The 16114-nt window shown below is 42.6% G+C and overlaps 1 protein-coding gene across 1 annotated transcript in view; it reads left to right on the top strand.

The window, feature by feature from the left end:
* LOC120940256 overlaps window positions 1-15660 on the top strand; it is a 70097-nt gene extending 54437 nt beyond the window's left edge. Inside the window, exons 6-9 of the mRNA XM_040353000.1 lie at window positions 1360-1641; window positions 8232-8291; window positions 8740-8836; window positions 15576-15660. Of these exons, the coding sequence (XP_040208934.1) occupies window positions 1360-1641; window positions 8232-8291; window positions 8740-8836; window positions 15576-15612 (476 nt within the window). The 3' untranslated portion in view covers window positions 15613-15660. The remainder of the gene's footprint in view (window positions 1-1359; window positions 1642-8231; window positions 8292-8739; window positions 8837-15575) is intronic.
* The last annotated feature ends 454 nt before the right edge of the window (window positions 15661-16114 follow it).

The raw sequence follows: 16114 nt of genomic DNA, 5'->3' as shown, positions 1-16114 counted from the left end.
TGGTGACTTCTGGTCACCCTAGGATAGGGGCCAGCAGGCCCCACAGGTCAGTGGCCAGCGGGACCAACAGGTCCGGAACCAGATCCCAGCAGGACCCACAGGCTGGCTGCGGACCTGTGGGTCCTGCTGGGAGCAGACAATAGCCTATGGGTCCTGCTGGCCACTGGCCTATGGGCCCTGCTGGCCAGCAGCCAGCAGGAGCCATAGATGACTGGCCAGCAGGACCCACAGGTCTGTGGTCAGCTCCCAGCAGGATTCACAGGCCATGGGCATTGGGGCAGGGCAAATGAGGTGTATGGGCATTGAGATAGATGGAATGATTGTGTGGGGGTCAGCTGGTGGTGTCAGGGTCTCTCACCTCAGCTATGGGCCAAATCGACAGCTGTCAGCTCAGGTTTAGAGCTCAGCAGGACAGGTCCTCCTCCTTGCATGGCCTCCTCCAGTCCTAGGGGGGTGGGTGATGCTCCTGTCAACTGGGGTCGACTTCTGGTGCATGCACACAGCACGCTGTACTGCAGCCACCAGTGGCATGCCCAGGCCAGCCACGTGTGTGTCCACTGTCCAGCTCCAAGAGATCCGACCACAGTGGCCGGTAGTTGTAGCTATCTTAGGCTGGCTCTCTAGTTTCTACCCACTGAGAGCAGGGAGCTTCAGCACGCAGCCGCCGCTGCAGACAACAACTCCCAGAAACAACAGCGGTGGCCAGCGGCCATCATGTGACGTCACCTAGCCCCAACTTCCTTGAGGCAGCGGCTCCGAGACTGACAGACAAGAGACGAGTCAGTCAGACAGTCGCGGTGCCAGATGTTTTAATGCTTGGGGGGCACGTGGGGGACACATACTATAATATTGGGGGGTCATGGCCCCCTCAGCCCCCCTAGTGCTGGCACTGTCTGGAGACCGCCTTCCTAAAGGGGGCTCCCAGATTCTGATAATCTCCCTACCTGCAGATGCCCACAACCACCGCCCAGGGTTGTGGGGAAGAGGCCCTTGTCCCCATTAACATGGAAAAAAGGTGCCTTGGGTTGGGGGTTGGGGGGCCTCCCACTGACAAGGATGCGGCGGCAGGCTTCACCGGCCCACTCCTTCATCCAGCTATTGTTCACACAGAAATCGAATCATCGAATACTTTTCAAACAATCCGAATTTGAATCAACAAAACTAAATTAGTAACAACGAATCTATCTGAAACTAAAAGAAATATATTTTTGCATTCTGCATATGTCTACTATGTGCACTGGTTCCCATGCAAGGTTTAACATGTTCTTTAACCTTACCATTAGCTTTAAAAAATCAAGGTTAGTTGTTTTTATATGTGCAATTTTCATTGCAATTATCATGCAATAAACTGTTTTTCAGAGCAGCCTCCAATGCCAAGTTTGCGTTACGCCTACAGCCTTCAAAGCCAAACTCAGCAAGTAGAACTGGTATGTGACGTACCGAATTCTTCCTTTTCCCAAATCCATGGATATCGTTTTTATCTAAATGGAATAGAAATAGAATCAAGTAATCAGGTTAATCCTTTTACCTTGGATTACACGCTGATTTTTGATGGATGCTATTCCTGTCGGGCATTTGTAACACTATTAGGAGAAGAGATCCTATCTCAAAGAAGTTTTGAGCAATTCTTGTCAGTAGAAGGTAGGTTTTGTTTTTAGCTAAAAGACATTTAAATGTTGAATATATTAAACAAATGTCTTGACAAAGCAAAAAAAAATCATTATAGTACATACATATCTAAATACTATTTTAAAGTGCACCTGTGCCTATACAACATTTAAAGCACTTTCACTGCTTGATAAGAACATGCAGGGCCGGTACAAGGCAGGGGCGGAAGGGGCAGGTGCCCTGGGCGGTACAATTTGCTGGAGGAGGGGGGGGCGCACTCGCAGGTGTCACTCTATACACACTAGCCAGCGCTGCTGCCTGTACCTGTAAAACTGTCTGTAAGTGTGCTGAGTGCGATCATGCACTCGGCAGTGTCGGCACAACAAGTCCTTCACCTCCCTTCCCTGTCAGCACGCTGTGCTTCACTGTGCACTCCACCTACAGAGGAGCCACGTTAGTCCTGGCCCATCACTCACAGCCGGGGGCGGGTGGGAGAACTCAGAGGAGCACAGAGAACTGTGCTGGCGGCGGCGCTGCGACCTAGAGGAGCCGATGAGCCTGGCTCTAGCTGGAAACCTGGAAACGGTGTGTGACAGTGCTATGCAAAGTACACACCCAGACACAAAATGGTTCTAGCGCACAAATTTACATCATATAACACAAACAAGGAAAAATTATTATTATTATATTACAACTATGAGTCCATAAAAACATGAAAAGTTCATATGATGCTAGTGTCAGCAGTCTCTCCTTCCTGCGGGATCTGGGACAGTTCCCATTAGCAGAACATGTAAACATCAAAAAATAAAGAAAGAGGGAGAGAGAGAGCGCCATTACCTGAGTGTAGTATTTATTAAAACTGAATACAAATGAAAATTATATATTGCACTCACATGTAAAATGAACATATAAGCACATTTGTCAAGTGTCCAGAAGGTGGCAGTATACCAGGTGGTTAGTGGTGTTACAGCAGACCACTCTAGGTGGGTGTGATGTCAGCAGGGCCAGGACAAGGGTGGACGAAAGGGACAATTGCCCTGGGTGCAATAGTTTGCTGTAGAGATGGTGGCACCTTGGTTCTGTTGCAAGGCTGACAGGAGTAGTGACAGCAGCAGTGATTTAACAAGTGACTGCTGGGCGTAGGATCCCCTATGCTTGTACATCACGGGGGGGGGGGGGGGCAGGGGGCCAGTTTGGGGACTTTGCCCTGGTCCTGGCACTGAGAACATGTAAATACTTCAATGCCATTCGTGTGATACACTCGGCGGCCATAGCTGCCAAATGTATGAATCAGCCCCTGCCCCCCGACGCACCGCGTCACTGACTTGATTGACAGCAGCAGGAGCCAATGGCTGCGCTGCTATCAATCATTCAATGAAGAGCCGACAAGAGCTGGGGAAAGCAATGCGGGATCGCGCCCACGGAAATTCAGGGGTCAGGTAAGTAAAACGGGGGCTTGGAAGGGGCCAGTGACTGCAAGGGTTTTTTTCACCTTAATGCATAGGATGCATTAAGGGGAAAAAACACAAAGGTTTACAACCCCTTTAAAGTCTAGCTGAAGGCAAAACTTTTTTTTTTGTTGGATGAAGTGGAGAGGAAATAGAACACTTGCCAATTTTTTATTGCTGTCTGTGCCCCATTAGCCATTTATTTATTTTTTCATTAAATATGTCCTGTTTGCAGTTATCACCTAGAGTGAAAGTGAAAGAATATCCCAAATTTTGGGTTGTTACCACAATAGATGAATTCTTCCAATGGAAACACTAGTTCTGACTAATTCCTGCGATAACTCACGGCAGACCTCCGCAATGTCTCCTGGGAACAATGACAAAAGCTCCCAGGAGACATTGCGGCATCGAGGAAGTGACGGAACACCCACACACTACCTGATGAATCCATATACAGGAAGCGGCCAGTAACATAAAGGATTACTAAGGTTCGCCTGCCCCTGACAGTGACTCGAGCTGGGCATCGCCGCTTAGTGGAGGATTGGCTCGGGCGGCTCGGCTGCTCTCGGCTGCTCTAGTCCTGCAAAGGGAACTGAGTTCCTGCTGTGAAAAAAGTGCAGGAACTCCGGGCCTAATCCTCAAAAAACTGTCGCAACGTAACTTTTTCCATTTAAGTTACACCGCCGCAAAATCTCTAACTAAGTGCCCGATCCACAAAGCACTTACCTAGAAATTTTGAGCGGTGTAACTTAAATCGGGCCGGCGCAAGGCGTTCCTCTTCTCCAGGGAGCGATTACCATTTAAATGAGGCGCGCTCCCGTGCCGGCCGTACTGCGCATGCTCGTGACGTCATTAGTATCTCCGGTTGTTTCCATGTTATGATTAAAGCCTCCCTAGCATAAAATAACAGGAGTCCTATTAGTGTTCTGGTTGCTCAACGGCAAGCCAGGGAGCCCTCCAGACCCAGGAAGCAGATCGACACATTAAGAGAACATGAATCATGATCAAAGTTTCAATGAGGTTCATGCCCTCCTTCCAAAAAGGACTGGATTCTGGGACAGGACCATAACATATGGATGAAGTCGGCATCTGCTATACCACACTTCCAACAGTTGGAGGAGGAATTTGGGTACATTTTGAATAATATTTGGGGTGACAAATTGACCTTGTGAATCAGTTTAAATTGTATCAACCGATCTCTGACAGATATAAGTTGTAGAGAAGGATACTCCCAGTCGATACTGCCCTGCCACTTAGAGAACAAATCCTCCAGACCAAAGTGGACTGAGGGTAATAAAGCTTTGTAAATGGTAGATTTGGTTTGACCAGAGGGGCATCCCCTAATGTGGATTCAAGGTGCCTAGGCCATCTTTATGTAGAGAAACTAGGGCTGTTACTGATTAAAAATTTTGTGTTCGATTAAACGATTTTTTTTTAATCGATGAATCGACTAATTTCGATTAATTATAACGCACTTACAGATCCAACAACTTTTAGCTGATCTCCTTGCATTGCAACTCTGCATTAGTCAGTGGTAAATGTGATATACACTATATACAATCACCCGACACTAGTTAGTTTCCACAATCCATGACTTAACTTCACAGTTCACACGAATACATTTTAAATTCAAACTGTAGCACTGACATAAGTAGTTTTTTCTTATTAAACTTTAAGAAAAACATAGCAAGTTAGTTTAACTTTAATTATAAAACGTATCTAGTATATTGACTGTCAGTAGCTTTATAGTAGGCAAGTAGGCATCACTTTAGCCAGTCACACAGACATACCAGAGTGTTTACATTTTCTGGAAGCAGACATGATCGCATTTTATTGACAATATACCCTGAAGAACTGAACAGTCTTTCGCATGGAACAGATGTTGCCGATACACAAAGAATTGTCTGCATAAAACTGCTTAGGACAGGAAAACGATGGTTATTTTTGCCCCCTTCCCCTGATGGAGCCTGATGCATCCTCCTGCTCCACAGATGCAAAGGTACCTCAATCCAATGGGTGCAGTTTGCTCGCATCCAGCAGGGTAAGTCTCACTATCCAAGCTGTCCGGTGACGTCAAGAATTTTGATCAATCAAAAGAATTTTGATCGATCAAAAGAATTTTGATCGATCAAAAAAATTAAAGATTAATCGAGGAATTAATCTTTAATTTCCCCAGCCTTAAGAGAAAAAATTATTTTTTTCAGATCCTCTGAGAGGTCTTTGCCATGAGGTGCCATGTTGAACTTCCAATGACCAATATGAGAGAGTAAGAGCGATAACACCAAATTTAACACACCTTCTTCCCATTCACACCTGAGACCTTGTAACACTAACGAGTCACATGACATCGTGGAGGGAAAATGGCTAATTGGGTCTAATTTGAACATTTTCACTTAGGGGTGTACTCACTTTTATTGCCAGCAGTTTAGACATTAATGGCTGTGTGTTGAGTTATTTTGAGGAGACAGCAAATTTACACTGTTATACAAGCTGTACACTCACTAATTTACATTGTAGTCAAGTGTAATTTCTTCAGTGTTGTCACATGAGACATGTGAGATACTGTATATATATATATATATATATATATATATATATATATATATATATATATATATATACACACACACACACTGTATATACAGTGCCTTGAAAAAGTATTCATACCCCTGGAAATTTTCCACATTTTGTCATGTTGCAACCAAAAACGTTAATGTATTTTATTGGGATTATATGTGATAGACTAACACAAAGTGGCACATAATTGTGGAAAGAAAGGAAAGGAAGGAAAGGAAAATGACAAATGGCTTTCAAAATTTCTTACAAATAAATATCTGAAAAGTGTGGCATGCATTTGTATTCAGCCCCCCTGAGTCAATACTTTGTAGAACCAACTTTCACTGCAATTACAGCTGCAAGTCTTTTTGGGAATGTCTCTACCAGCTTTGCACATCTAGAGTGTGACATTTTTGCTAATTTTTTTTTGCAAAATAGCTCAATCTCTGTCAGATTGGATGGAGAGCGTCTGTGATCAGCAATTTTCAAGTCTTGCCACAGATTCTCAATTGGATTTAGGTCTGGACTTTGACTGGACCATTCTAACACATGAATATGCTTTTATCTAAACCATTCCATTGTAGCTCTGGTTGTATGTTTAGGGTCATTGTCCTGTTGGACTGTGAACCTGCAGTCGCAAGTCTTTTGTAGACTCCAACAGGTTTTCTTCTAAGATTGCCCTGTATTTGGCTCCATCCATCTTCCCACCAACTCTTACCAGCTTTCCTGTCCCTGCTGAAGAAAATCATCCCCACAACATGATGCACCACCATGTTTCATGGTGGGGATGGTGTGTTCAGGGTGATGTGCAGTGTTAGTTTTCCACCACACATAACATTTTGCTTTTAGGTCAAATTGTTAAATTTTAAACTCATCTGACCAGAGCACCTTCTTCCACATGTTTGCTGTCTCCCACACATGGCTTCATGCGAACTGAAAACTGGACTTCTTATGGCTTTCTTTCAACAATGGCCACTCTTCCATAAAGGCCAGATTTGTGGAGTGCTCAACTAATAGTTGTCCTGTGGACAGATTCTCCTACCTGAGCTGTGGATCTCTGCAGCTCCTCCAGAGTTACCATGGGCCTCTTGGCTGCTTCTCTGATTAATGCTCTTCTTGCCCGGTCTGTCAGTTTAGGTGGACGGCCATGTCTTTGTAGGTTTTCAGTTTTACCATACTCTTCATTTTCAGATAATGGATTGAACAGTACTCTGTGAGATGTTCAAAGCTTGGGATATTTTTTATAACCTATAACCTGCTTTAAACTTCTCCACAATTTTATCTCTGACCTGTCTGGTGTGTTCCTTGGCCTTCATGATGCTGTTTGTTCACTAAGGTTCTCTAACAAACCTCTGAGGGCTTCACAGAACACCTGTATTTTATACTAAGATTAAATTACACTAAGAGCCGGTTCACACTTAGGCGACACGACTTCAGGGGCAACTCCGCAAGGCATCCTGAAGACGACTTCAGAGGCGACCTGCAAAATGACCTCTGTATAGAAGTCAATGCAGGTCGGCCCGAGCCGCCCCCGAAGTCGTACAAGAACCTTTTTCTTAGTCGGAGCGACTTGCGTTGCTCCTATTAGAACGGTTCTATTGCCGTCTGACAAATCGCCCCAGTGTTACCGGCTGTAACTATCAAGAACTGGAGACAAGTGTTTTGCTTATTAAATTGTATATATGTGTTGTGTAAAAAAGAAAAAGGAAAAGTTTAATAAAGAGTATTAAAAGAAAAAAATTACACACAGGTGGACTATATTTACTAATTAGGTGACTTCTGAAGGAAATTGGTTCCACTAGATTTTAGTTAGGGGTATCAGAGTAAAAGGAGCTGAATACAAATGCACGCCACACTTGTCACATAATTATTTGTAAAAAAAAAAAAACGAAAACCATTTGTTATAACAACTTCACACAATTATGTGCCACTTTTTGTTGGTCTATCATAGAAAATCTCAATAAAATACATTTAAGTTTTTGGTTGTAACATGACAAAATGTGGAAAATTTTAAGGGGTATGAATATTTTTCAAGCCACTGTATACACCTATATTGTATATACAAGGCCTTATCTCACATTGGGGAGGCGGAACTTCAACTTTCCATCTATTAAATTCTCTGCTCTTGTTTTAACTTTGGATAGTAAAACATTTTTTTACTGCCTGTAAATACCTTCTACAGCTCTCTCTCTCTCTCTCACTCTCCTGAGAGTTTGTCAGGAAAGGAGGGGGGTTGGGTCATAAGCGGGACAATGAGAGCTGCATAGCTGGAGGTGTGCCTCTTTGTGTCTGTGTAAATCCAGGAAGTGAACAGGCAGCACCTTTAGCTGCCCACAGTTAAAATGGTTGCGGCCAGACTTAGTGGAAGGAGATTTCTGCAGCATATTTGGCAAGGACATGAACCACAGTATATATAAAATAAGTGTTTGGAGGGAAGCTTCAGAATGGCAAAGATGTTTGTATTACAAATTATGTGAGCATACTGCAGTTCCTCTTTAAGCCCAAAGTATGGTTTTTATCTACAGTATAATGTAGCAGATTTTTTTTTAATTATTATTATTATTATTATTATTATTATTATTAGTATTCTAATTGAAATATAATGATGTCCTGTTTTAGGAAGAGACCAAAGACAATGCCAGGAGAATAATTCCGAAGGCAGCATCCTGTCAAAAAAAGGTATAGTTTCACGGACATTTATCCCAGTAGATATGTTTAAGAGTTCTTCCATTTTATTGTCTTTTATAAAAGAAAACTTTATTATACAAGGTATGCTTCAGTTTTCAACCTCATACAAGTAAAACCAAGCAGAAATGTTAAAGAGGGGCGTGTCATATTCTAAATCAGGCTTTTAAGAATGCTTCCTGTATGTATTCACTATGCCATGGCTATGCATTTACTACATTGTACAGCCCGTCATTAGCACTAATAACTGTAAAAACATAAAATAGTAAAAGCTTTTATTCATATACTGTAGCTGTTGGAAATGTTAGGAATTTTTCCAGGTATGGATATTTTCACATATTTACATCAGTCCACATGGCATTATAATTATGAGGCATGATTTCAAAAAGTGAATAAAACTATTATAAATTATTTTTAATACACATTATTGTTTGTTTTACAGGTTTAAAGTTCTATGGAAGCCTACTTGCTGGAAAAATTATAGTCTTGATATTTGTACTTGGCATCTTCGGTGGCTACTTACTTGTAATTCAACAAAGGTATAATCATCATTTACAGCATTTAAGATTAACTCAGTTTGCAAAATAACCCAAAATGTTAGTATCAGACTATATATATTTTTTTTCCTTTTTTACACTCTGTTTTATACATGCATACCTCCCAACAGTCTCGGATTGGGCGGTACTTTCCTGCATTTAAAACTGTCCCGCTATCCTGCTGTACAAGGACTTTGTCCAGCATCACTTCATCAGTTATTTATGTTGTAACTTACAGCACAAGTGTGAATATCAAGCACAGCCAGGGATTGGTCAGAAAACCCGCTGGGTGTGCTCTGTGCAGCTGTCAGATTCAAGCCTTGAAGTCGGGGATGGGCGGGACTACTACTCATACACGCCATTTTGTCAAGCAATCAGTGTATAGAGAAACAGCATGCTTATACATTGTGGAGCAGAGTTTTTTTCAGACATGTGGAAGCCCTGCACTGACAGCATGGCTTCTGCCATCAAAAGTAACAGCTGAGCTCTCCCCCACAGCTCCTATAGCGGCCTCCCTGCTCTGCACTGAGAGCCGGGACAAGAACTGGTCTATGAGTGCACTGTGCAGCATGATTGAGTGAAGGAGGGGGGTGAGCTGCATCATTATCCTTATCCCCTTCCTGCCCTGAGAGGGGAGATTGGGAGTTGGAAATGAGAAGAGTGTACAGTTAGTGCACTGAAAAAGTAAACAAGACGGTGACAGAGCCAGCTACAGAAAGGTACTTTTACAAAGATAACCATGTGGAAGATGTTAGAACTTTGGGGAAGGGGAGGGCAGAGGAGAGGTTTTGTGTTTTGTATGTGTATGTGTGTGTGGTTTGTATGTGTATGTGTTTTGTATGTGTGTGTGTTTTGTATGTGTGTGTGTGTGGTTTGTATGTGTGTGTGTGTTTTGTGTGTGTGTGTGTGTGTGTGGTTTGTATGTGTGTGTGTGTGTGTGTGGTTTGTATGTGTGTGTGTGTGTGTGTTTTGTGTGTGTGTTTTGTATGTGTGTGTGTGTGGTTTGTATGTGTGTGTGTGTGTGTGTGTGTGTTTTGTATGTGTGTGTGTGTGTGGGGGGGGGTTGTATGTGTGTAGTTTGTATGTGTGTGTGTGTTTTGTATGTGTGTGTGGTTTGTATGTGTGTGGTTTGTATGTGTGTGGTTTGTATGTGTGGAGGCTATAGCTGAGGAGAGGTACAATAGTGAGATGTTAATAGATGATTGGACTCTGTACCTAGCGCTCTCTTGAACCCTATTCGTAACTTACTCCAGAACCCACCTTTCTGTACGTAATGCACTCCAAAACTCTGTACGTAACACACTCCAAATCCATGCACTGTGTACGTAACACACTCCAGAACCTACCACTCTCCTGCACTCAATACACAATGCACTTCAAAACCCTTCACCGTGTGCATAACATAGTCCAGAGCCCTACACTTTGTATCTAGCACTCTCCCAAACTCTGTACCCATCAAGTCCCTCCCACTGTTAAGAGTTTGACCACACCCATTTTTTCCCCGAGAGAGTGTAGCACGCTGCCAGTCACTTCCTACCTTAACCACTTGCTTACTGAGCACTTAAAACCCTATATATGGTGACTATATATAGAATCTATATATAAATATATATGGTGACTATATATAAATATATATGGTAACTATAAATATATGGTGACTTTATATAAATATATATGGTCACTATATAAATATATATAGTCACTATATATAAATATATATGGTCACTATAAATATAAGGTGACTTTATATAAATATACATGGTCACTATAAATATAAGGTGACTATATATAAATATATATGGTGGCTATATATAAATATATATGGTGACTATCATATTTAAATATGGTGACTGTTAGCCAGTTTCAGTAAGACTTACGACGGCGTATCAGTAGATACGCCGTCGTAAGTCCGAATCTGCACCGTTGTATCTTTAAGCGTATTCTCAAACTGAGATACGCTTAAATGTTACTAATATACGACCGGCGTAAGTCTCCTACGCCGTCGTATCTTAGCTGCATATTTACGCTGGCCGCTAGGGGCGTGTACGTGGATTTACGACTAGAATATGCAAATGAGCAAGATACGCCTATTCACGAACGTACTTGCGCCCGATACACCGTTTACGTAAGGCATTTTTCAGGCGTAAAGATAAACCACCAAAAAGATGGCGCAGCCAATGTTAAGTATGGACGTCGGAACAGCCGTCGAATTTATGTCCTTTGCGTAAGTCGTACATGAATGGGGCTGGGTGTAGGTTACGTTCACGTCAAAAGCATTGACTATTTGCGACGTGATTTTGAGCATGCGTACTGGGATACGTCCACGGACGGCACATGCGCCGTTCGTTTGGGGCGTCATTTACGTGGGGTCACGATTCATTACCATACAACATGCCAACTACCAGCCTACTTTGAATTACAGTGAAGAGTGCAAATGAAAGGCCTATTATTGCACTGCCGGCGCTTAGTGTTGCAACAACACCTTTAAAGTGACTGTGTGTAAAGTGGCATATAGTTTTACCAAATAAAGTGTGAGAGAACACCTCTAAAAGTGAGAGAGGTGTCGTCTAATAAGCAGCTGTTAAAATAAACAGGGAAGCCCCATTTAAAGTAATGGTAGTAGGTATCTTAAATGTGTGAACAAACAGTTCAAAAGATAAACAGCGCTAGTGAGATGATATATCAACTCAAAACTAAAAGGATAAATAGCCCAGTGGATCCAGTTGGTGTAAAGGTAGTGGACTCCTAAGTGTCAGTGCACCAAAAACAATTCAAGAGAAAAATACCTCTGTAGCCAAACTCACCCACCAAGGGTGTGAGATTGCCACAATAGAGCGATGTTGGAGCTCTATAGGTACACCATCTGGTCCTCCAGGTATCAATACGTCAAACACAGTTCTCAGCAAGGTGTCATGAAAGACAAATAAAGAAACAAAAATAGTGCAATATTGCTTAAATGAACCTGACTTGAGAGGGTTAACAACCTTAAGTGAGTGCCCGTACAATAAATCACTGAAAAATAAGCATAGAATACGATCACCGCTGTCACCGCCGTTTAAAATCCTCCAGGGGCTGCGCGCGTGCTGAGCAGAAGCTGTTTATGACAGGCGCTGGATCGAGGTTGGTGGATGGTGGAGCGCGGTGGACCGCAGGCTATGTCCGTATGTAGCGTCGTTGTAGCCACGCCTACTTTGAATTACGCTGGCTTACGCCGGCCCATTTACACTACGTCGCCGTAACTTAGGACGCAAGTTCTTTGTGAATACGGTACCTGCCTCTCTAAGTTACGGCGGCGTAGTGTATCTGAGATACGCTACGCCCGCACAAACTTAAGCCAGTCTTTCTGAATCTGGCTATGTATATATATATATATATATAGGGCCAAATCCACAAAGATCGTGCCTAACTTAATTTTTCCCATTTAAGTTACACTGCCCTAAAATTTCTACCTAAGTGCCCGATCCACAAAGCACTTACCTAGAAATTTTGGGCTGTGTAACTTAAATTCCGCCGTCGCAAGGCGTTCCTATTCAAATGGGGGCGATTCCCATTTAAATTAGGTGCGCTCCCGCGCCGGCCGTACCTGGCATGCTCATGACGTCATTTTCCCGATGTGCATAGCGCGAAATTACGTTACGACGAGCTTTGTGGATTGCGACGGGTCAATAAAGTTGTGTCGGGAAAAAAAAAAGATATGGCGGGAGTTTTTTTTTTTTAAATTTAAAAAAAATCGCGTCGCTGGACAGAAAGGTCTGCTTTTACATGGTGTACTAACTTTACACCATGTAAAAGCAGCCCTAATTTTGCGTATGCAAACTAAAACTTACGGAGAAAAAACAAAGCTGAAAAGCTTTGTGGATCTCCGTAAGTGCTAATTTGCATACCTGAGGCGGCATTTCGACACAAAGATCCTAAGATCCGGCAGTGTAAGTCCCTTACACATGCGGGATCTTCTGCCTAACTATGGAAAACTGATTCTGTGGATCAGTTCCATAGTTAGGAACAGGGATACGACGGCGTTACAGCAATTACGCCGTCGTATCCCTTTTGTGGATTTGGCCCATAGTCACTATATATAAATATATATCGTCACTATATATAAATATATATTGTTACTATATATAAATATATATCGTCACTATATATAAATATATATTGTTACTATATATAAATATATATCGTCACTATATATATATATATATATATATATATATATATATATATATATATATACATATATATATATATATATATATAGTCACTATGGGGGTCACTTACTATAGCGCTGAAAAATTATCCTGCAGTGCAAAAAATTAGCGCTCAAATAAGCCCAATAAGAATTTAACTCCCAGAAATTGGGCGCTAATGCAAATGAAAAGCAGCGTTATTGCCGGTAATAATGCCTGTCAGATCACATATGCTGGAATAGTGAAAGTCAATGGGGCTCGAACCCACAAAATCCAAAGTTCTCACTGAAGACTTATATGCAAGTTCTTTGCCATAAAAAGTGTTTGGGGACCCGGGTCCTGCCCCAGGGGACATGTATCAATGCAAAAAAAAGGTTTTAAAAACTGACGTTTTTTCGGGAACAGAGATTTAAATAATGCTTAAAGTGAAACAATAAAAATAAAAAATTCCTTTGAATATCATGCCTGAGGGATGTCTATAGTATGCCTGTAAAGCGGTGCATGTTTCTTGTGTTTTTTACTGTACTGCAGCAAAATGACATTTCCAAAGGAAAAATTGTAATTTAAAATTGCTTGCGGCTGTGATAAATTGCCTGTTCCCGGCAATATAGAGTAAACAAAAAAAACGGTGTAGGTTCCCCCCACCAGTCCATACCAGGTCATTCGAGTCTGGTATGGATATTAAGGGGAACTTCACACCAAAATTTTAAAAAAATTGATTGATTTGTGCAAAAGTTATAGCGTCTACAAAATATGCGATAGATTTATGGACTTTTTTTTTATGTTTTTACTGGTAATGACGGTGATCTGCTTTTTTTTAGAGGGACTGCAACATTGTGGCAGACAAATCTGACCCCAATTGACACTTTTTGTGGATCAGTGACATTATTACATTGATCAGTGCTAGGGGGCGATCAAGTGGTTAATTGTGTTCCGTCAGTGTGTTCTAACTGTAGGGGGGATGGGCTTACTGGAACACCACAGAGATCGCTGTTCCCGATCACTGGGAACAGCAGATCTACATGATGCCCCCTGACAGAATGGGGATCCGCATTATTTACATATGCAGAGCCCCATTGAGCCTCTGTGTACCGCGATTGTGGGTCACCGGCAGACATCAAGCCCATGGGCAAGCTCCCGGTGACGCGCGCCTGTAGTTTATCGTGCACGGACCAACGTATATATACTGTGGCTAGTCGGTAAGTGCCTAAAGTGAGGTTTATTAATAGTGAACAGACACCAATAAACATACACACCAGTGAGCAAAACCCCAAAGACAAAGTAACGGATGACCCTAACAACTGACTATATACAAAATACAATATAAGGGACAAGGGTACAGGGAATGCAAGGAAGGGGGATCACAACTGGGTACTCAAGCAGAAGCAAGGCAGAGGGAGCCAAAAACAAGGCAGAGGGGTACAGGAAGCTTCAGGACAGGTATCAGGCACGACTGGCAGCAAGCTGGTGATCAGAATAGTGACGCACTGGGGTAAGGTAGGAGCAGCCTTAAATAGCCACCCAATGGCTGAATTCAGGTGTGGCTGATTTTTACGACGTGCTGGTTTCTGCGGAAAACCTGCTGGTGGACACTAGAACTGCAGAAACTGCCCAGAGCAGCACAGTGCCACCAGCAGCTGAAATCATGCCTAACATATTCCCTCCTTAAGGAGCAGTGTCTGGACGCTCCCTAGGGCCCCAATACCGGGTCCTGCAAACCAACTGGGTACCCCACTGTCAAGATCTGGAGTCTGGCTTAGAATCCCGCCGCCGGGGTCCCAAAACTGTCTGGGTTTTCTGCTTGTCAGATCCTTGAGGCACAACACCAAAGGCTTACAATTCTTAAACGCATCCTGTGGGACACTGAAAATTACCTGGACGCTTAATGCCAAAGTCCCTGGTCCATGTAGGTACCCTGATGCCACTCAGGTCTACCCAGGGCATAGGTTAACCCACTCGGGTCCCCAAATGCGCTAGGGATTGCAGATATGACCCCTCGGTCAGGACAAAGTTCATATGGAACACTGCCCTTTCCCATAGGACCTCTACTACTGGGGCTGGAACAGCAGAGACAGTTCTCATGTTCAGAGTGGATATCAGGACCTCCTGGCCTTGGCATAACAGGATCAGCTGGCTGCGAAAAGAGCGGACAACAGGAAGGATCCTAATTCACACAGAAAACTATACCATATAACACCGGAACTTTAGAAGACCCAGACACATCAGCAGGCGGGAGTTTAATCCTGTCAACAAAGTCTGGCTTGACAGCAAGTAGTGGATTGGCATAGTCCAGCTGGGGGGCGGCCCGGGAATCAGCATAGTCCAGATGGGCGGCAACCTGGGAATCAGCATAGTCCAGCTGGGCGGCAGCCCTGGGAATCAGCATAGTCCAGCTGGGCGGCAGCCCTACAATCAGCATAGTCCAGATCGGCAGCAGCCCGGGAATCACCATATTTTTAATTTGGGAACAACTTTGCCCAACATTGTATTTTTAAGCTTCTTGTTTGTTCACCGCTTTTTTTAATTAATGAATTCAATTATTTGTTTTATTTCAGAATAAAGAAGTCTGCGGCACAAGCACAGGCACAGTGATACAACTGAAAAAAGAACAAATTCTGCTGCTTTCCTTTACAATAACTTGCAATGCCATTCACCATGCATGTCTTTTATTCCCTTACAGTCCAGAAGTTATTAATCAGACCTAGTAGCATTTTGTCTGATATGAATGTACGTTATAAATGTATAGGATAGACAGTAGATGAGCATTCGCCTTTCATTAGTCCAACCTACATCTTTATGGTCTAACAACGTATCTATGTTATAGTATCAAAGCTGAGTAAAACCCAGCAGAATGATTGGAGCTCATCATATCATCATTATTTAATAATAATTTTGTCATCAATTGCCTGATTTTCATTTGATGATACATATTACTAAGCTTAAACCTATCACAATTACTCATACTATGCTAAATATTCAAGCAAGAGATACGGGATTTCTTACAATCTTATTGAAATCTACAATTTCTTAGATTATACTGCCATCTACTTATTTAATTTACTGTTTCCTATATTCATTTAATGTATCTTAGTAG

The sequence above is a fragment of the Rana temporaria genome, chromosome 1, assembly GCF_905171775.1.
Source record: "Rana temporaria chromosome 1, aRanTem1.1, whole genome shotgun sequence".
Lineage (NCBI taxonomy): Eukaryota > Metazoa > Chordata > Amphibia > Anura > Ranidae > Rana > Rana temporaria.
The sequence above is the reverse complement of the archived record's forward strand: the minus strand, read 5'-3'. Positions and strand labels throughout refer to the sequence as shown.